At 42.8% G+C, this 21,996-nt stretch overlaps 2 protein-coding genes and 1 long non-coding RNA gene across 5 annotated transcripts in view; 1 reads left to right on the top strand and 2 right to left on the bottom strand.

Moving 5' to 3' along the window:
- The window catches only part of LOC129743992 (uncharacterized), a 157,342-nt gene extending 149,255 nt beyond the window's left edge, over positions 1–8,087 (top strand). For 2 of the 3 annotated variants that reach the window (XM_055736268.1, XM_055736269.1), the window contains exons 4-11: positions 2,826–3,492; positions 3,557–3,943; positions 4,003–4,493; positions 4,555–4,690; positions 4,751–6,433; positions 6,496–6,642; positions 6,759–6,915; positions 6,989–8,087. In XM_055736268.1, coding sequence (XP_055592243.1) covers positions 2,826–3,492; positions 3,557–3,943; positions 4,003–4,493; positions 4,555–4,690; positions 4,751–6,433; positions 6,496–6,642; positions 6,759–6,915; positions 6,989–7,258 — 3,938 coding nt within the window. In that variant the 3' untranslated portion in view covers positions 7,259–8,087. Of the gene's footprint in view, positions 1–2,825; positions 3,493–3,556; positions 3,944–4,002; positions 4,494–4,554; positions 4,691–4,750; positions 6,438–6,495; positions 6,643–6,758; positions 6,916–6,988 lie in introns of those variants that run through there. The other variant, XM_055736270.1, reaches the window with a different exon arrangement.
- Positions 8,088–14,910: 6,823 nt separating this feature from the next.
- Positions 14,911–16,834, bottom strand: LOC129743995 (DNA polymerase delta subunit 3-like). Its single transcript, XM_055736274.1, has 4 exons — positions 16,641–16,834; positions 16,291–16,589; positions 15,345–16,225; positions 14,911–15,272 (listed from the first exon to the last, which is right to left on the bottom strand). Exons 1-4 carry the CDS (start codon positions 16,719–16,721, stop codon positions 15,055–15,057), a joined length of 1,479 nt encoding a protein of 492 aa, XP_055592249.1. The 5' UTR covers positions 16,722–16,834; the 3' UTR covers positions 14,911–15,054.
- Positions 16,835–19,946: 3,112 nt separating this feature from the next.
- LOC129744000 (uncharacterized) lies at positions 19,947–21,071 on the bottom strand. The gene is made up of 3 exons (XR_008736772.1): positions 20,733–21,071; positions 20,424–20,675; positions 19,947–20,338 (listed from the first exon to the last, which is right to left on the bottom strand). It is a non-coding gene; the product is annotated as an uncharacterized LOC129744000 (long non-coding RNA).
- Positions 21,072–21,996: the final 925 nt, after the last annotated feature.

Below are 21,996 nucleotides of genomic sequence, written 5' to 3'. Positions count from 1 at the left end.
CACAGCCTGGAACTAGGCAATCAAAGCACTACGTTAAGGTTCGAATGTCGAGGACTATTTTTACAAAAAAAACACTTGATTACAAAATTAACAAAAATATCCTCTGACATCTTAGCCATAATGTTAACAATGTGACAAGGTGTCATCTAACTCGGTTTTGTATACTTCGTAATAATCACTCCTAAAGTTTTGTAGCAGTTCAATTGCCGGACCCTGTAGTATGATCAAAGAAATATAAAGTTGGTAGGTGATATCATTAAGCCAATCCGTTATATTGGGGAAAGTTTTTTACGAAATCGGAAAATGTTAAAATTTGTACATCTTTTGCTCGATTTTTGACATTTCTATGGGAATCAAATATTTTGAAAAACTATCTCACGATGTGAAAAATTATTTCATCATTTTGTTACCATTATATGAAAACTTTGTATGAATCTATAAATTTATATACACACGTACAGTTGCTTACTGCTGGACATCTTAGCCGGTGGTTGTTTGTCTGGGATTGGAAACAAAGAATTTTTTTCTAACGTCGGTTTACATACTACCACTGACAGTGCTCGGTACATCATTTGACAATATTTATGCTGGCTGATTGTTTCCATCCTACTTTGTCTTGTGATAGGATATGGGATATGTTTTGTTTGGTTTCTTTCAGACAAACATATGTTGTTAACGCTGGCCTGGCATAGTATCTTATGACGATAATTCCATCAATTCCACCACCAAGGAAGATCATTTTTGGAGTTGAGGCTGATTCGTGGGTGTAGATATGGTTTTGATTCTGAGTGGTTGGTCGGGAGAAAACTACACTGTTTTCAGTTCAAGTTCCGAGTGTAATCTATTTCGCAGATCGTGCTCCACTCGTTATTCTAGTTTACACGAGCCGTAAGCCACAAAAAAAATAGCGATACCATTTCTGTTCTCTCAATTTTTCAATAAGCAAAATTAATTAATTATCTAAAAGTTGTTTTAAAATCCGCAGGCTACTTTAAACTGTGTTATTATTTCTCATATTTGACGACTTTCATATGAATCTGAATTCTGTTTTTTTATGGAATGTTCAATCGATATGGTTTCTTTTTCCTATATTGAAACAGCAATCTTAACCAAATTCTTGAAATCTCTCTTCTGTGTGGACAGAATTTGTACCGAAAATAAAGAAAAACTCTGTACTTTTTAAGATAAATCTATACTTGTGGCTACCATACCCTCTGCTGTTTTGGATTTTTTTTTCTTGCAAAAATAACTGTCATAGGTGGTGTTCGGAGCAGAGGTTCCTGGTGGTTTCGTCAAAAAATCAGGAAGAAGAAGAAAAAAAATCAAGATTTTTATTTAGTTCGAGAGTTTTTGAAAAATTAGGACGGCTTCTCAAAAATCAGTACACCTCTGCCACCTCTGGTTCGGAGAGCAGCGTCTTTTCTCGTAAACATACCATGAAAAAAATAGTGTCAGCACTTTTCTCCTCAACACAATGCGCAATTGATTTTTCTGGAGAAACTATTTCTCTTCATCAGCGGATGTGAATGCTCTCACTCACTCTTATGTGTTGACAATCTAACTCTTGGTTGCAATGCGATTTATTTCTCCCTGTACAGCTTGGGGGAAGCAGACGAAAAAAGCACTCTCTTCCACTGGACAAGCTGATTTAAGGATATTTGCCATCCACACTGAGGGACATCGATCTTTTCTTGAACTACCCAAATAGACAACTTTTAGAGACTTCCATTCCGTTGCCAGTAGATTTATCGTTTCTATAGATAAGAATAATTCTACCTTTCCACTGAACGGCAGTTTGCTCTCATCTGCTTCTGACAGACAATTGCATTTTGCATTCTGTTTCGTGATTGGGTGTATGCCAAAGTAAATTTGTTCAACAGTCAACTCTCTGGAGCCACTCTTATACATATGGGTCATTCCACTAATTGCAATAGAAAAAGGAAAAATCCAAAGTTTTGATTCAACTCCACCTTAAGAGTTCTACCTTTATTTTTCAAAAACACGCATGTGTTGGTTATCCATTAAGATATAAAGTTATTTATCCATAAAGATATAAGGTTATTTGTTCAACTGGAAATTTTCTTTAAAGCAATTATTTAAAAGTAGCACAGAACCGACTGATGGCTCGATTGATGAATAAACAACAATTTTAGTAAGAATAGCTTGCATTTCGTAGCTGAATCATAAACGTACAATCAATTCTACAAGAAGTACCTGCGACATTATGAATTTCGAATTGAATTAAATTTACTCGGAAAAAAATAGAATCGCCAAAACTAGTTTGCACAATTGCTAAACACACTAAGTTATATTTTTCATCTATTATCTCTGGAGCCACTCTTACTTTTCTACAATCTTGGAATTTAAGGGATTATAAACTTCTGCCAGGAAACATTTTCTGAAATAGCATAAATTTAACATGGGACGAGCGTTGTTAAAATCCTTACTATTGAATGAACTTTATTTTGACCTATTTGCTCTAAAATATTAAAGAAACTGTGCGAATACCCCAGCAAAATTTTTGTAGCTACATTTCACTGCATCTTTGCAGTACACATTCAGATTTTGTGAACCTGGCTGACTTTTTATCACGACTGGCCGACTTCTAATGACCGTTTGTATGATCATTTTGCCATAAGAATAATTCGCAATTTACAGTGTATTTATAAATTTATTATCATTTGTAATACGATTTCATATTCATTGGAAAATTTCTCCCTGCATTTAACTTTTAACTATGCATAGCTTTTTAATACTGCATATCAAACAATATCACGAAGATCTAATTACGCCAAACATCGACGCTCTCTTCCATATCCCTCCAGAACGGCTAAAACCTCGCACTTCGGTAGGCTCCCACGCCTTGCCTACCCCGGACAGCATTATCGATCACATGCAGAAGTCTGTACAGCTAAACGCCGTTCATCCACATGTAACTGCCATGCTGCCTGCCTGGGGTCAACTTTTGGCATACGATCTGGTCCAGATCCTGTCCCCACACTCAACCTTCCGGTGCTGCCGAAACGATACCTCAGCTAGCGCTGCAACCGACGAGATCATCCAATGTTTCGTGCGAATGGGAGAAGGATGCAAAGAGTACAAACGGTCCATTCCGTCTCATGACCCAACGTCTTGTGAGTTCCAACACCGGGACCAGATGAATGCAGCTTCCGGTTTTCTCGATGGCTCCGGCCTTTATGGAAACACCGAGAAAGAAATTTTGGCGGTGAGGACTTTCTCGAATGGTAAGGTCGATATCAAGGCCTGTCTAAGATGTAACGAACCTGGGGCAATCGGAGCACTGCACACCATTCTGTTGAAGGAACACAATCGCATTGCCGATGAGCTATCTAAACTAAATGCGGACTGGAGTGACACGACCTTGTTCTACGAAACTCGCCGTGCTATCATCGCCGAAATTCAGCATATCACCTATAACGAGTTCCTGCCTATCGTTTTGGGAAGTCAAATCTCCAACAGTCCTGATTTGAGGTAATCTGAAGAAAAAGGTTTTTTCAACAGCTTTTCTTTAATTGTTTTATTATCTTATCCACAGACTCGAAAACGGCAAACACTACAGCGGCTATTCATCGTCCAATCGTGGCGGAGTTTTCAACGAAGTTGCCGTCGGTGCGATTCCGGCATTCCTCAGTATGCTTCCGCCGGATATGTACAACGAGTCAGCTTCGGCCGAAATTCTGATCTCTAGCCCTGCGATGCAGCAAACCTACATACCGGACCATGCAAGCTTCAACGACGAGTGGACTCCCATTGCGCTGGCAATCCAACGGGGTCGCGATCACGGTGTGCCCTCGTACCACAAGGCTCTGAACCTGTGCGAAGCCCGTTTCGGCATTCCCTATGGATCGAAGTTAACCTTTGACGACATGGAATATTTCGGGCTGTCTCCCGAAAAAAGGAAGACTCTGGAAGGGATCTACCAGTAGGTTTATGGAATGTCTTGTTCATAGAATGTTTACTTACATGTTTTTTTAATTACAGGGACGCCGAAGATATTGACCTTTTGATCGGAGGTCTTTCGGAAACCGCAACCCTTGGAACAGTTTTCGGTCCCACCTTAACCTGTCTGTTAGCTATCCAGTTTGCCAATCTTCGTAGCAGCGATCGATTCTGGTACGAAAATGATCTTCCTCCGTCATCGCTGAATCTACCGCAACTTCAAGCCATTCGACGGGTTACCCTGTCGGGTTTGCTTTGCCAGGCTAAGGGAGTTCTTCGGGCACAGCCAAAGGCTTTCATTCGTGAAGATCCGTACCTGAACGCTAGGCTGAACTGTGAACAGCTTTCTGGTCTGGATTTAACCCCATGGAGATCCGAAGTCGATGAAAGCGTTGAAGAGATCCTTGACGCACCTACCACTACGCCACCGGAGCTGGCTGAACTGGATTTGGACGTTATCAACCAAGCCATCAACAAGGCCAAGGATAAGTTGAACGAACGGAAGCGTTTTGAGTACGAATCGTGGAAGAATAGTGAGTGTCGAAGTTTTGATTAGAAAATTCCTTCGATTTTAATTGATAATTATATTTTCAGATGGAGGAATCGATGCCAAGTCACCAGCAGGAACAGCAGCCTCGTTCAGCAAAGCCAACAAGAATGCACTTATCATTGCCAATTCTTCACTTCTTTTCGAGCTGGCTTCAAACGAGATTATAAACTCACTCCATTCGTAAGTTTCATTGAACAAATCTTTTTAAATAGTCTTCTTAAAAATCGTTTTAAATTGTAGAATTCGCCGTCGCAAACGTCAAGTCTTCGACACCAATAATTTGGGAGCTTTTGGCGGAGACGATTTCAGCAATGCCCTTCAAACTATTGACGTCAACCAATTCATCTCCGGTTCGATTTCTCCCATCAACTTGGAGCCCCAGTGTGAGAACTTGGAAGCTCCCTGTGATACGGCAACTCCTTTCCGAACTCTCACGGGTCATTGTAACAATCTACGCAACGCAGAATTAGGCCAATCGCTGACAGTTTTCGCACGTTTGCTGCCACCGGTTTACGATGATGGAATTTCTCAGCCTCGCAGCATTTCGATCAGTGGAGCGCCGCTGCCTAATCCACGAACCATTTCTTCCCTGATTCATCCGGACATCTCAAACCTGCACACTCGTTATTCTCTTATGGTTATGCAGTACGCGCAGTTTTTGGATCACGATCTTACCATGACACCGATTCACAAAGGTTTCCACGAGTCTATTCCCAGCTGCCGATCCTGCGATTCTCCTCGATCTGTTCATCCCGAATGTAACCCTTTCCCAGTTCCACCACGTGATCATTACTACCCGGAACTGAACGTAACTAGCGGGGAACGGCTCTGCTTCCCATTCATGAGATCACTTCCTGGTCAGCAGACTCTGGGTCCTCGTGAACAGATTAATCAGAATACGGCTTTCCTGGATGCGTCTCAGGTTTACGGAGAGAATGGTTGTATTGGCAAGGGACTGCGAGGGTTCTCTGGACGAATGAACTCCACAATACACCCGATTCGAGGAAAGGAACTGCTTCCACAAACACCAATTCATCCGGAATGTAAATCAGCAAGTGGATACTGTTTCGCGGCAGGTGATGGACGTGCTTCCGAACAACCTGGCCTCACTGCCATCCACACGGTATTCCTGCGTGAGCATAACCGCATTGTCGAAGGTCTTCGTGGTGTGAATCCACATTGGAGTGGTGATCAGCTGTACGAACATGCTCGTCGTATCGTCATTGCCCAAAACCAGCACATTACTTATAACGAGTTCTTGCCACGTATCCTCAGTTGGAACGCTGTTAATCTGTACGGCTTGAAGCTGCTGCCTCAGGGATACTACAAAGACTACAATCCAACTTGTAATCCTGCTATCGTGACTGAATTTGCCTCTGCTGCCTTCCGTATTGGACATTCTCTTCTTCGTCCACATATTCCTCGTTTAAGTCCACAACATCAGCCGATCGATCCACCAATTCTACTGCGTGATGGATTCTTCAAGATGGACATGTTCCTGCAGATCCCTGGATTGATCGACGAAATATCTCGCGGTTTGGTTGCCACCCCTATGGAAACCCTGGATCAGTTCATCACCGGTGAGGTTACCAACCATCTGTTCGAAGATCGTCGCATCCCATTCTCGGGAGTCGATCTGGTTGCCTTGAATATTCAGCGTGCCCGCGATCACGGTATTCCCTCGTACAACAACTACCGGGCTCTGTGCAACCTGAAGCGGGCTCAAACTTGGGACGACTTGAGCCGAGAAATGCCCCCGGAGGTCATCTCCCGTCTGAAGCGTATCTATTCCAGCGTAGACGACATCGATCTGTTCCCGGGCGGTATGTCCGAACGTCCGCTGCAAGGTGGTCTGGTCGGTCCGACCTTTGCCTGCATCATCGCCATCCAGTTCCGGCAGCTGCGCAAATGCGATCGTCATTGGTAAGAAATTATTTGACTCTAATTCGTGGAGATATGGTTCCTAAATTTGTCTTTCGCGTTAGGTATGAGAACGATGATGCGGTAACCAAGTTCACGGAAGCCCAGCTGGCCGAACTTCGTAAAACTACTCTGTCGAGAATTATCTGTGAGAATTTAGATATCCAGGGGGACATGCAACGTGCGGCTCTGGATCTACCAAGCAACTTCCTGTGAGTAGTCTTAAAATTCGCCTTATTGCATACACATACCTCGAGGCGTATTGCATAACTGAAGGCATTTTATATGTAAACAAAACTTACCATTTTTCTTGTAATGCCTTCTTCAGCAATCCACGTGTTCCGTGCAGTTCCATGCAACAAATTGATCTCAGCGCCTGGAGGGAGAATGTGGTGCAAGGCTGTCACATCGGTGGCAAACAAGTCAATGTCGGGGATTCGGCATTCCCCTCGCCCTGCACCAGCTGTATCTGTACAAATGAAGGCGTAAGTCACTCTTGATCTTAGCAACCCTAACTAACCCAACTAATCCGTCGTACTTCTAATCCATTCCCAACAGCCTCAGTGCGCGTCGCTCCGCATCACCGACTGTGCCCAGTTGGCCCGCGAGTGGGCACGGGATGTGATCCTGCGCGATGACGTTTGCAGCGCCCAGTGCGGTTTGTTCCTGCAGAATGGTGGTGGTGGTACTCCTCAAGGCCGGCAGCTGAACCTCCAGCGGCAACAACCTACGCGGGTTGCCCGGTCCCGGGTCGTTCAACAGCAAACGGCCATCCCGGTTAGCTTCCAAGGTTTCCAATTCCCGGACCTGACGCAATTCATTGGTTAGGGTCAGATCGTAAAAAAAAACTAACGGAAAAATGGAAATGGCGTCAACCGGATGTCGTCGTTGTTGTTGTAAATATTGAGCGGCCATATTACCTAAACGTACTTTCGACATTTACCTTTAGCATTGAATTCAATCGAATCAACGCAACTGCCTCTAGAATGAATCTTTAATTTAATACCTCGTTCTGAGCCTTTCTTCAACTCGAAAAACTATATCTATCAACAGCGATCACTACGCATGGATCGTTGCAGTGATTATTTTTATTGTATATATTAGTTTATAGTCTGGAGCGTGTTAGTTATTTCGGACATTATCTCATATGTTCCATTATTATCTACTTCGTGGAAACTTAACCACTACCATACCCTTTGAAAAAAAAAATCAAGCACCTATAGAGAAGACATACAAAGGCAAACTAGTTTTTCTAACAAAGTTCAATTGAAAACACTCGATAATCAAACTAGTGATATAAATTAGAAACCAACACAAAGAGTCAAGCATACATTTCTTCAAATGAAACCCAACAACAAAAATCCCATGCTTGACCTATAGGGAAATCGAAATGTGTTTTAAAGTGTAGCAATTAAGGAAACCGAGTGTGGAAAATTCCCCGTGTCTCATAATCGTTACTGAAACGTTTCTTATAAAATACGAAATCCAAGCCAGTGTGGTAGGTACTTTGCATACACCGATTACCAATAATGACAAACATGGAAAGAAGAAAAAAACGAAAGCGGTGGTTTCTTCCTATACTGTAATGGAAACTTGATGCAATTTGTTTGCGTTATGTTCGATATTTTAAATAAAACAAAATGTATATTTATAGAAACGTGCACCACTAAATCTGATGACCTTAATCCACTCCGTTTTTCGCTGGGACATTAAAATCAATACCACTGTTTGAGACTTCTGCTTGCATGCAGTGTCGGTCAGTGTCATGTCGAATCGAGAGCGCTGCATTGTAAATATGCAGATGCAATGTAACAACGAAGCGCAGACATTGCATCTGACCATCACCTCGTCCTTGGCGAGATACGACTGAGAGTTGCACGTGTCCAACGGCGCGAGGCGAAAGTCGGGTGTCGATAAGACGTCCGCCGGTTGGGGAATCCAGAGGTGAAAAGGGCATACGTTGAACAGCTAGAATCCCGAGCCTCGGAGCTGCCGACAGACGGAACAGTCGAAGAACAGTGGTGTGGAATCCACCCGCTTACGATATGCGGAGCTGGAAAAGGCAGTTAAACGAGCTTGTAGACGAGACAAGAGAGCCTGGACAAACTCCCTAGCCGAAGAGGGAGAAAGAGCCGCCGCCATTGGAGATATCCGATTATTATATGATATATGTATCTCGCCGCCTTAGTGGTGCAAGGACTAATGCAAGAATGCCGCTGAAAGACCGAGCAGGTCAGCTGCTGACAGATCGAACAGATCAGCTCAAGCGTTGGACTGAGCATTTTGAACAACTCTTCCGAGTTACAAATAACAATGGCCAACAGAACCCGCAGCTCGAGGCGCCCACAGTAAGTCGCATTAATGGCGTCAACTCGGAAGCGTCCTCGCTGGCTGAAATAGAAGCGGCTATCAAGGACATGAAATCCAACAAAGCGCCTGGAATCGATTGCATTCCTGCTGAAATGCTCAAAGCCGACCCTGCCTTGTCAGCACAAATGTTGCACCGTCTTTTCGCTGACATTTGGGATACTGCAACATTCCCGGCCGACTGGATGCAGGGTATCCTTGTAAAGGTCCCGAAGAAAGGAGACCTGACAGAGTGCGGTAACTGGCGTGGCATAACTTTGATCTGTACAACCCTTAAAGTACTCTGCAAAGTGATCCTGAACAGGATCCAGGAGAAAATCGACGCTACACTCCGACGGCAACAAGCTGGATTCCGATCCGGACGATCATGTGTGGACCACATCACAACGCTACGAATAATACTGGAACAAATCAACGAATTCCAGGACTCTCTTCTGCTGGTGTTCGTTGATTTCGAAAAAGCATTTGACCGACTGAACCACGAAAACATCTGGGCTGCTCTTAGACGACGAGGGGTCCCAGAGAAACTAGTCCATCTCATCGAAGCACAGTACGAGGCATTTTCGGTGTCTTGTCCGAACCAATCCCGGTAACTGCTGGAGTGAGACAAGGATGTATTTTGTCACCGCTGCTTTTTCTCATCGTAATGGATGAGATCTTGACTGGATTGATTGACTGTAGACCAAACCGAGGATTGCCGTGGAATCCTTCAGTAATTGAGCAACTGAACGACCTTGACCTGGCAGACGATATTGTTTTGCTCGCCCAAACACAACAAGACATGCAGAGCAAACTCGACGACCTCACCGAAAGCTCAAAGGCAGCAGGTCTCAAAATCAATGTCGGAAAGGCCAAGTCGATGGAAATCAACACAAAAAATCGTTCCAATTTCGTGGTGGCTGGACAACAGGTTGAGACAGTGGAGTGCTTCCAGCATCTTGGTAGTCAGATTACGCCTGATGGTGGTACCAAGAAGGAAATCGAAACCCGGATCAGAAAAGCCCGATTTGCGTTTGCGAGTCTCCGAAACATTTGGCGGTCACGCCAGATCTCTCTACGAACTAAGATCCGAATCCTCAACTCAAACGTCCAGCCACCGGTGTACGTTCTCATATCACTAGGCAAGCTAATCATCTTTTAAGATGCAGATCGTTTACTAGCCTCGGGCAACGAAGAATTTCTTTTATAGGTCCTACAAAGTATAACAACCTTCCAGAGCATATTAAAAACACCAATAGTCGGAACATTTTTAAGACCAAATCTATACAACATTTTAAAGAAATATTAGCTAATACGCGACCAACAACTTAGCCAGCTTTTTATATATTTTCCTTAATCAATCCTAATTATAAGTTTTAATTTTTTTTGCTTATAATTATATGTATTAGTATTAGTATTAGTATAAGTAGTTATTTAATTATTTAATTTAATTCCCTTTTTTCTAAGTGGATCTCTTAAAAGGAAACTTTTTCCACTGAGATTCACTTTTAGTGTTATTTGTTTTGCTTAAAGTTACATTACCTCGCACATTAAATAAAAAAAAATTGAGTTCTCGGCATGAGTAAATTTTGAACGCGATCTTAAATTCTTTTATCTTAGCTGCCAGACGTGCCGAGAACTGATGTGTCCATTACCAGGAGGCTCAAATTGAGTTTTTTGGTGTGGGGGAGTGTGGCGGGCCATCAATCAAAAAAAAAAAAAAAACGTCAAATCCGTATTGCTGTACGGGTGTGAAACTTGGTGCACATATGCGGTGACGACGCGAAAACTGCAAATTTTTGTGAATCGCTGCCTGCGGAACATCATCCGCGCTTGGTGGCCTGGCAACTGGATCTCGAATGAGGAACTGCATCGCCGGTGTCATCAAAGGGCGCTAGAAATCGAGATTCGGGAACGTAAGTGGAGATGGATTGGGCACACGCTGCGGAAAGATAAAAACGAGATTTGCAGAGAGGCGCTAGATTGGAATCCAGAAGGTCATCGAAGAAGAGGCAGACCCAGAAACTCGTGGCGGCGAAGCCTAGCCGCTGAAGTCCGAACTGTCGACGAGAATCTTGACTGGGACCAAGTGAAGACGCTGGCTCCGGATCGTCAACAGTGGAGGTCTTTTACCACGGCCCTAAGCACCGGAGGATCAGAGCGGGATCATTAAGTAAGTAAGTAAGTTCATCTACTCTTACCAGAACATCCAGAAAAGGTAATTTCCGTCTTTTTCTATTTTGCAAGTGAAATAGATATTCTTATGCAAACCGTTTATGGACGTTCTTCAAGAAAATCTATGTTTACTACACAAAAATTGTCATCGACGTATCTTCACCATTTTTCAGGTAATAGATTTTGATTTTAAGGAGTCTTTTCCAAATGAGCCATAAACAGTTCACACAAGAATGGAGACAGAGGGTTTCCCATTGGTGCCCCCTTTGTTTGTCTATAGAACAAATCTCTAAATTTGAAGAACGTTTTATTTATTTTTATTTATTTACATAGTATTCCGTCTCACGACATAACTTGACGAACATAATTCCTAAAATTCACTCGGTCCATGGCAACCGTTCTCCAACTTCTCGGGCACCCCACGTTCACCAGATCACGCTCCATTTGGTCTAACCACCTCGCTCGTCTTGTTCCTACCGGATTCGTAGCGAACACCTGTTTTGCAGGACAGTCGTCCGGCATTATCGCTACATGTCCTTCCCAGCGTATCCAGCCACCACCACCACCTTTTGGATACTGGGTTCGCCGTAGAGTCGCGCGAGCTCGTGGTTCATCCTTCGCCTCCATACTCCGTCCTCCTGTACACCGCCAAAGATGGCTCTTAACACTCGTCGCTCGAATACTCCGAGTGTACGCAGGTCCTCCTCGAGCAATATCCCTGTCTCGTGCCCGTAGAGAACAACCGGTCTATTGAGCGTCATATACAGGTTACATTTCGTGCGAAGGCTAAGTCTTCTCGACCGCAGTTGCTTGTGGAGTTCATAGTAGGCACGACTTCCGCTGATAATTCGCCGCCGGATCTCACGGCTGGTTTCATTGTCTGCCGTCACCAGTGAGCCGAGATAGACAAAGTCTTCGACTATCTCCAGCTCGTCGCCGTCGATCGTGACCTTGTTATTACTGAACAAGCGGGTTCGGTCGGTCTCGGATCCGCACGCCAGCATGTACTTCGTCTTGGACGTGTTAATCATCAATCCAATCCTACCTGCTTCGCGATTCAGTTTGCGCCACGTTGAACATCATGCAGGATAGACCATCACCTTGTCGAAACCCCCTGCGCGATTCGAATGAACTCGACAATTTACCCGAAATCCGCACACAGCACTGCGTTCCATCCATCGGTGGATCGTGTCGTATGCGGCTTTGAAGTCGATGAATAGAGGGTGCGTAGGGACTTGGTGTTCCCGGCATTTTTGGAGGATTTGCCGTAATGTGAATATCTGGTCCGTCGTAGACCATCCCTCCATGAAGCCGGCCCGGTGACTTCCCACGAATCTGTTTGCTTTTAGCGTTAGGCGGTGGAGTAGGATTCGGGACAACACTTTGTAGGCGGCATTGAAGACAGTGATCGCTCGGTAGTTCTCACAGTCCAATTTGTCGCCCTTCTTGTAGATGGGGCATATTACCCCCTCCTTCCACTCCTCCGGTAGCTGTTCAATGTCCCAGATCCGGACTATCAACCGATGTAGGCAATCGGCCAACTTGTCCGGGCCCATTTTGATGAGCTCAGTTGGGATGCCATCCTTCCCAGCCGACATGTTTCTATTCAGCTGGCGAATGGCTTCCTTAACTTCGCTCATCGTTGGCAGTGGCTTAATGTCCTGCATGTGCCCCGTTCAGGTGTTCATGGAAGTGCTGTTTCCACCTTTTGATCACCTCACGATTGTCCGTCAGGATGCCCCCGTCCTTATCCCGGCATTTCGGCTTGCGGCACGAAGCTATTGCGGGATGCGTTGAGTTTCTGATAGAACTTTCGTGTTTCTTGGGAACGATGCAGCTGCTCGAGCTCCTCTTCCTCCAGCCAGCGCGTTTTCTCCTGGAAAATTCGGACTCGCTACCTCTTCCGCTGTCGGTGATTTTCCACATTTCGACGGATGCCTCTCTGCACTACTGCCGCCCGCGCGGCATTCTCTTCGTCCATCACCCTCCTACACTCCTCGTCGAACCAGTCGTTCCGTCGAGTTCGCTCCACATAACCGATGACGTACTCCGCAGCACTGTTGATGGCTGTCTTGATGGTATCCCAACAGTCCTCGAGAGGAGCTTCGTCAAGCTCGCCCTCTGCCGGCAACGCTGCTTCGACCGATTGCGCGTAGTCTGCTGCGACCTCAGGTTGCTTCAGTCGCGCGATATTTAACCAAGGTGGGCGCTGGTTTCGTGTGTTGTTCACTACGGAGAGTTTTGGGCGCATCTTCACCAACACCAGATAATAGTCTGACTCGATGTTGGCGTCTCGACAGGATCTGACGTCGATGATGTCCGAGAAGTGCCGGCTGTCAATCAAAACGTGGTCGATCTGTGATTGCGTTTGATACGGTCATCACCAGGTGTACTTGTGTGGAAGGCGGTGCTGGTACTATGTACGGCCATTCGTTTGAAGGCGGCGAAATTCCTCCTCCTGGCCGACCTGAGCATTAAAATTTCCGATGACGATCTTGATATCATGTTTTGGGCAAAGGTCGTATTCACGCTCCAGCTGCGCGTAAAATTCGTCTTTGTCGTCACCGGTACTTCCTAGGTGAGGGCTTTACACGTTTAAGATGCTGATGTTGAAGAACCGGCCCTTGATTCTCAACCGGCACATTCGTGAGTTGATCGGCCACCACCCGATCACGCACTTTTGCATCTTTCCCATCACTATAAAAGCTGTTCCAAGCTCGTGTGTGTCGCCGCAGCTCTGGTAGATGGCACGACCATCTGGGTACGTTCGTACCGTGAAGCCCTTTCAGCATACCTCCTGCAGCGCTACGATGTCTAATTTGCGGCTCTTCAATTCGTTGGAGAGCACGTGGGTACAGCCCACAAAATTTAGAGATCGGCAGTTCCATGTTCCAAGTTTCCAGTCGCTAGTCCCTTTTCGTCGCGTGGGTCTTTGCCGATTTCCATCCAAAATTTGTTGTTCGTTGCTCTTGTTTTTTGTAGGCTCGCAGCTAGCCCCACTATCTCGCAGGTGAACCGTCGTGATGTTGCAGTTTTGGGTCCCGAACACCACCAGGACGTTGTTGCACTCCGCACGCCGCCCCTGACATGGAGAACAGGCGCGTACGAAGCCTGACTCAGTCTGCATGCGACCATAGCATCCACCGGGGTGGGGTACCCGATCTCCGCTAAGGTTGCTCGCACCCCAGCTAGCACCACGGGGAGGTAGAGAATCGGAGTTGCAGACAAGAGGTGATATGAGCACTACCCGAAGGTTGGGTGTATGGGATCTCGAGTTGCACATTGTCTACCGTTCGCTGAAGAACGTTTGAAGATCCAATCTCTCGCTTTGGTTCAGGACAAGATGCTGATATGTGTCCCATCCCAGAGCAATTAAAGCACCTGACGTCTGAAGGTTTCGTTGTTGGTTTAGCAGCTACTCTCTCTTCGCCGGTTTTTGTGAACGATGCAGAGTACATATCCCTCAACTGGGAGTCCTGATGAGCTAGTGATTTCAATTGCAAGATCGCCATCGCTTGATAGAGTACCGCAATGTTGGCAGAACGATCACGAAAACCATCTGGTGTCTGCGATATTCTAGATTACTTCATACACAACAAAATTATGTATCCATTCTACTTAACCATGCCAAAAAAATCTAATGCGGTTCTCTTAAAAAGTCGAGCTCTCAAAAGAAACGCAATTTTTTTTTGGATTTTAAACCAATTGGTTTATTCATTCCCAAGAAACGTAATTATTCTTAAGAATACGTATAGGTATTTAAATATTTCTCACCAAAAAACTATTGTCTACTATGTTTGGGAACCAGTTAAGATAAAGGGCTATCTTATTAAACGCTTCTAGATGGGATCAATTTCATGGTTTCATGATTTTTTCTTTTGCTCTTTTCTTGTTACGTTAAAATTATTAGAAATGTTTACAAGTGCCAAAACGGAAGAATGCGTATACAACAACCGTGATAAATTTTAACCAATGATTTATTCCGCTTACAATACAAGGTCACGTAATTGAACAATTTATACAAAGTTTACTAACCTTCCAACTCTAAACACTGGGAAATACAAAATAATCCATTGTCCGTATAACAACATTTAGGAGACAAATTATTTTTTTGAAAAGAAACTCATAATCGAACCCTGTTTTGTTTTTGGAGTTGGAGGTGTCACTTTGCTAGCTGTTTTCTTTTCCTTTGAATCGACTTTACCTTTCGTTTCGGCAGCCGAATCGGAACCTGCCTTTTTCCCGCCTCCGGAAGTTTTACTGGTCGTATCATCGGCTTCATCTTCGGAAGCAGACACCATCTCAAACGTCTTCTCAGTGGCTGTAAAGGAGAATTTACCAAATGAACAATCAGAACGACTTTTAAAAGTGTTTTAGACTGTGTTCAACTTACTTAAATAACCTTCTTCATCCATGAAAGTTCGGGTCACCTCTTTCTTGACCCTAATTCTTTTCTTATTGTTATGGTTAGCGTCGTTCTCGACTGGTTTTTCCGGACTGAGGTCCACGTTTGCGGCACCATTGGTAGTCTTCATTTCAACGTCCTCATCTTCGCTCAGTTCTAATTTGACCTGACGTTCCTCCCGGTCTCGCATCTTCTTATCTTCATCGTCTTCCTCTTCCTCGCTGGAATCTTCGATCTGCATAATTCGGGATTTTTTGCTCGGGTTCGCATTTTTGGCTGCCACTTTTTTCGCGGTTGCCACTTTTTTATTAGCTGGACCACGTTTTTTGGGTTCCTTCTTTTCTTGCGGCGTGCTCGGAACAACATCGTCATCGCCTTCGGATTCATCGGAAATCATTCGCTTCCAGCGGGGTTGTTCCGATTCTTCCGATTTTTTCTTTTCCACCGAAGAGGGTGTTTCGACTTTCGGTTCTACTTTGGGGGAAACTTTTTCTGTTTTTACCTCAGGTGCTGAAGCCGTAGACGACTTCGCAGCTTTGGTGGGTTGATTGGAGAAAAATGAAGCGATTGAAGCTTTTCCCGAGACCGGTTTCTTGTTGTTAGATTTTTTGCCAGGTGAGTTCTTGGATGGAGATTTCTGCGGGGAGCTTGATTTAGTCACCGGTGCACTTTTGGTGGGCGAGCTTTGTTTAACTTCCGAAGCTGTTGGTTTTGGTTCCGATTTGATCGGGGCTTTAGAACTCGTGCTCGAGGACGAACCAAACAAATAATTTACTTTTGGTTTGGTTTCCTGCTTGACAACAGCTGATGTTTCAGCTGGAGTGAATACTTTAACATCTCGTTTTTCTGTTTTCAACGGAAGGTTAATCCTGAAATTGTACAAGAAGATAAGATTAACTCATTTAGGAAAACTATGACTAACCCGATAACCTACATTCGGAAATCTTGTTCATCGGGAACAGTGATCCTCCGACCGGATTCGCTTGCAACCTCGACTGAGTACAGTACACTGGTAACATCGTTGGCCTTAGTTTGAATCGATTTTAGCTTCCGTTCATCGGCCAGTGTAATGAAGGGACACCCTTTTGACGACTCCCTGCCATCGATGCCCCGAACTATGAACTCTTTCGAAAGTTTGTTCTTTTTGCCATTAGCATCGATCCATTTTTGAAGGATCTTAACGGCATCGGCGAAGTTGAGTCCATAGTTGTTGGAGATCGAGCGAACTGAAATCTGGAGCCAAAATTGAAAATTTTCATGAAATTACATGATTTCGAATCCTACCTTTGCGTTGGAATCAATAACGGTGTGACTTATTCCCTCCAAGCAGGACTTTTCAAGGGCAGCATCCATAGTGCAACACATCCACTTATTAACAATATATCACTTGGAAACAATGCGAAATTCCAAAAAAAATAAAATTGCCTCTTGAAAAGCTGGAAAAACGTTGGGAAAAACGGGAATAAACAAAATAACAATTTGCTTTTGACAGTTCAAATGTTTGTGGAACATATTTCGAGCGCCAAAGTTTAGCACTGAAAGAAAAAACAAATTCTAAAATCGATGGAAATTTTTGGGAATTGTGGCTCGGAAAAAAGCTGCTCGATTGGTCCGAAATCTTAAGCGGGCCACAGACTACACAACATTTGGGGCCGTTCAGATACCACGTGGACAGGAAAATGAGATTTTTGACCCCCTACTCCCCCTCCGTGGACAAGCGTGGACATTTGGCAAACCCCTACCCCCCTCCCCGGATGTCCACGTGGACAGATTTGAAATAGTTTTTTTTTTTAAATACCTGCACAGAAATTTGTTTTTACTATTACGTGTCACTGAAAACTGCAACCTTTAAAATAAATCACCTGTAATTAACAAAACCTGTTATTTTTAATTGTTTTCCTTGAAAGTTAACGAAGATTCATTGATTATTACAGCAAATGTCAAGTAAAAAATTTGTACACCAAAAATTAAATGTCACGTAGTCATGTTTTCGACCCCATTCGTTCCACATCACTCGCCACAAGCGGTAGTGTTTCGTTGCTCCTGCTAGTGTTCCGTAAATAGCATAGTGTGTGAAGAATTTTGCCCTGATCATCCGGATGTGTGTTCCGTTAGGGCACTCTGTTATCAGATATACCCGAAAGTGATAAAGTTTTGTGCGCGGCATCGCAGAAGACCATCATCAGCCGAAAACAAAAGGCCCCGCTGTTGTATACGATTGCCAGCCAGCAAGGTCAATCGTCATAATAGACCGATAGGAAACCACGTTGTTCGTTCGAAACCAGTTGTGTTAGAGTGGTTCGACCAACTAGGGTGGCTCGAAATATTTTTTTTTTGGTTTTTATACTTTTTTCCAAAAAAGTTTTGTTTTTCTTTTTGGTTTTATTTATATCTTTTATTTATATTTTCCTTTTCTTTTGTTCCTACTATATTTTATATTAGTTTTTTTTATTCTTTTTTCTCAAACAAAATTTTGTTTGAGTTTTTTTTTATAAAGGTTTTGACTCTCCACTCTTGCCCGTTATGTCGGAAAGCAACCGACTAACGGATGACGGCGACGAGGAAGGCATGCATCCTCCTTTTAGAGAGGACGATCTCTCCGAAGAATATCTTTTGGAACAACAGTCTTCCCAAAATATCATCATTCAACCGATGTACCTCTCGGACACGGAAGATACTCCTTCCCCCCTCCCACAGACCCCTTACCCTCAAGTTCCCTTTGTGTTTGGCAACTCCCCACCATCACCAGCCCCTCAAGAAGTTAACGAGCTGCCTAAACCGCCCCCTCGCCGTCGGGTTTACCAACCTGAATCGACGGGGCCCTGGGTAGTTTATATCCGGTCCAAAATGAACGGGAAATCACCTAATGTGATTTCCATCGCCCGAGACCTCGACAGATCTTACCCTTCCGTAATCAGCTACCAGCCGATGAGACCGCACAAGATGCGCATTGTTGTTGGTAGCCTGAAGGAAGCAAATGCCATTGCTTGTGACCCGAAGTTTACGATCGAATACCGCGTATACGTTCCCGCTCGTGACGTGGAAATCGACGGAGTGGTAACCGAAGAGGGTTTGACCGTCGATGATCTTGTGAACTCCGGGGTTGGCCGATTCAAAGACCCTGGTCTTCCCACGGTCAAGGTGCTGGACGCGCGTCAGTTGAAATCAGCATCAGGCGAGGGGGAAGAACGAACATCCCGCATAGATCGGTATTATACAATAACGATTTCCATTATCTTCTTCCCAAGACACACGAAAGATTAACTTTATAGTTTTGGATTATTAATGTACGATTAAGCTAGTCTTTTTTTCATGGAATGGAATCGTTTGGACGCACTCTACGATACAGCGAACGGGTCGTTAAGTAGAGTAACCATTCATTTTTTTTGCTTTTTTCTAGAGATTTTTTTTAGAAAATGAAGCAGAACGATAAATGTAATCGTTGTCATATAATCCATTTTAAGTTTTTATAACGATACAATGTATCTTTCAAAGATCTTTTCAAGATTTACAGGAAAAAAGGAAATGATTCGTATTGTAATTTGTTTAAAGTTATTTTATTTTATTGACTATGGCATACGATAACTATATTAATATATTAATTATATATATGTTTCATGACAAATCAAATATATTAATATAAATGTGACATATTATGCGTTCGATTAGTTTTACATAAAGAATAATTCTGTCTAAACGGTGCACTCACAGTAAATTCCTGCCAAAATGTCTCATAATGTGTTTTTCGACTTTCTTTTTCTAGAGCTTTGATTGATTTAATCTTCCTGTTCGGAATCGAGCCCGGCTGTTACTTTCGTCAACCGGACACTGCCAGCTAAACTTTCGGATTGGCTCAACTGGTCTTCGGGGTCGCCGTAACCGTCGTCTGGGTCTTCGTCTTTTGTTTGTATGAAAAACCATAGGAAATTACCATTATTTTTTGTCGGAGATCTGGTCATGTCCAGGGTACTTTTCCTGCGAAAGATTTAAAAGAAATACATAAGTTGAATGAAAATATTACAAAAACCAAAATCGATCTTTTGTCGGTCACACACAGAAAAAAACACAATTGTGGGACTAAAAAAATTGTAGACGAACAAAAGTAATTTCTGAATAGAAATGAGACAGCTGAAATATAATGAATGGTAGTTCAGTTGTTCACTTAAACTATCTGGATTAAAAAAAACTGATTTCAGAATCTATAAAAAAGGACTAACCAACTTTTTGTTCAATACTTAACATTTTTTCAACCCCAAATCTGAATTTATGTAAGTATTTCTGAGTTCATCAAAACAAAACATTTTAAGATGAAAATGTTTCTTTTCATACAGAATTTTTCTCTTTGAAACCAAAATTTGATTATGGTGTTGATTTGCTTTTTTTAAATTATTTTTTAAAAATTGTTTTCAAATTTATCAATTAACAACAATTAATGTATGTGGACAATTTACAAATTACTGTAAATATTTAACCATTTGAAATTTGAAAAATTCAAACGTCATGGAAAAAAATGTATGTTACTTCTTAATGAATAAATTCATAAATACCTTTTCTTGAATCCTTTAAAATCCTACGGTTGTGTAGCTTCATTGTTGCATTTTTTCTTCTCGAATTGTTCAAAGAATATGGTAATGTGGTGGCACCTTCCGTAAGCAGTGCATGGATTTAAAATGATATTGCAATCGATTGCAGATTTGAGTTTTTCCATTTTTAAAAGATAAGGCAAACTATGCGGTTTTGATGGTGTTGCTTTGGTGGCGCTCATTGATTTTTTGTCGAAATTCGAAACACGAATAGCATTAATATTATTCGCGTATTTGAATTTCCTTAGAAGGATGCGTATTTAAAAACGCTTGTAGACGCATCTGGAAGCGAGGCGACGTCTTAACCTAAACTGCAAACTGTTTGAAAGGTTTTTATTAGTAGAATCTCAATTCGTAGAGTCAATCCGGATGCGGCCGTAAACGATGATAATGGATGTCCTGCAATTCATTGATATTTTAGAACAAAAAGGAATAAAATAATATAAAATTGTCGGCCGAAATCTTATCACCGCGGGAAACCTACCGTGTATTCTGAACTGCAATTGCCGTTGATGTTTTTCCTTGTTGCTTCAGAAATTCAGTTCAATAACTAATCAGCGGAAAAGCGACCGGAACTCTTATAAATTAATTTTGATCCAGCTGTACGGCGGCCTTTTTCACGTAAAAAGTTTTCGGATTTTATTTTGAAACCGATTTCAAAATCGGATCCAATCCAACGATTGAATAGAGTGATCGTACCAAATGAGCGGTTTATCCGGCGTCGTCCAAAGTCATCCTAAAAAAAACACAAAATTATCACTAAATCACATAAAAATAAAAAATAAAAACTTACAAATTTGATTTTCAAGTGTTGGATTTTGGAAGAATCTTTCGGTATGAAATGGCAGTGTGCAGTCCAATTTAGTGAGCTGCGCATAGTTATTTCTTACAATTCTGGGGTGAGTTTTTTCAGTTTGTGTCCTGACCATGTTGTTTCTATACAGGAGCAGGAGCATCTTGCGTTGATAATTCATTATTTGTCTTCACCAGATCGTGCTCCACCTGCACTTTATTACGACTGTCAAGTTCCAGAGATGATGGTTCATTAAGCAGTCGTTTGTGATCTGCGGATTACAAAATATAATTATTAAGAGCGCCATAAGCGCATTCAGAAAAAAACATTTTTTAACTCACCGGATATCGAATCCGTTTTATTCCAGACTCCTGAATCTGAAGCCTTCATTTAATCAAATTTTGTAATTTCGACGCATAGTTTTACAAGAAAACGATTTTGTTTTTTGAATTCCTACATCTGAATTTTCCTACACTCCTTTGATGGCGAGAGTGCGTACATTTTGTTTGTCGTTTGAAGCAATTGAATGTCCCAATTAGACGATTTTGGTGAACGATTTTCCATTGTCGATTTTGTTCGGATACTCCCGGCCGGCAAATTTCCTTTCCGGACCATTAGCTCCATATGTTTTGCTAGAGGTGCTGTTAAGCCGTGGAAAAGATATTTGAAATCATTTAAAAATAGTTCATGATTATCAAAATTGCTCAAAACTTACATTTTAGCTGGTAATTAAAAAAAAATCGGATGTTTCCACCTTTCCACATCACTTTAATGGAAACAAAACACACGCCATTTTGTTCATTTGGTTCGTTGACAGTGGAGACACACTCAGATTTATCTCGTGTTTTGTTTTACGGATTATTACTCGTATCTTTCAAAAATGTTTTTTTATCATTCCAAGCGAAGACACATGAAAAATGAAAAGGTTAGTAGAAAATAAGAAGATTTTAGAACGATTACTGGTATAGTCACTATTCATGTAATCAGAACAGAATGATATGAATGATTCAGGGTATGATATTTGATTATGCGGGATTTTCCCTGTCGAACTCCTATCGCGTTACCTTTTCCGGCACTGCACTTCCTGATTACGTTGCGATCGGGAAGGTTCGTCTACCTGTGAGACTTTATGTGCCTTCGGTCATGTTCTGCCAGAATTGCAAGCAGTTGGATCATACGGCCGCTTACTGTTGCAACCAGGCACGCTGCTCTAAGTGCGGGGAGAAGCATGCGGAAGCTTCGTGTGAAATACAAGCAGTAAGCA

The sequence above is a fragment of the Uranotaenia lowii genome, chromosome 2, assembly GCF_029784155.1.
Source record: "Uranotaenia lowii strain MFRU-FL chromosome 2, ASM2978415v1, whole genome shotgun sequence".
In the NCBI taxonomy this organism is placed as follows: domain Eukaryota; kingdom Metazoa; phylum Arthropoda; class Insecta; order Diptera; family Culicidae; genus Uranotaenia; species Uranotaenia lowii.
Note: the sequence above shows the minus strand (reverse complement) of the source record. Positions and strands in the feature narration are given on the sequence as shown.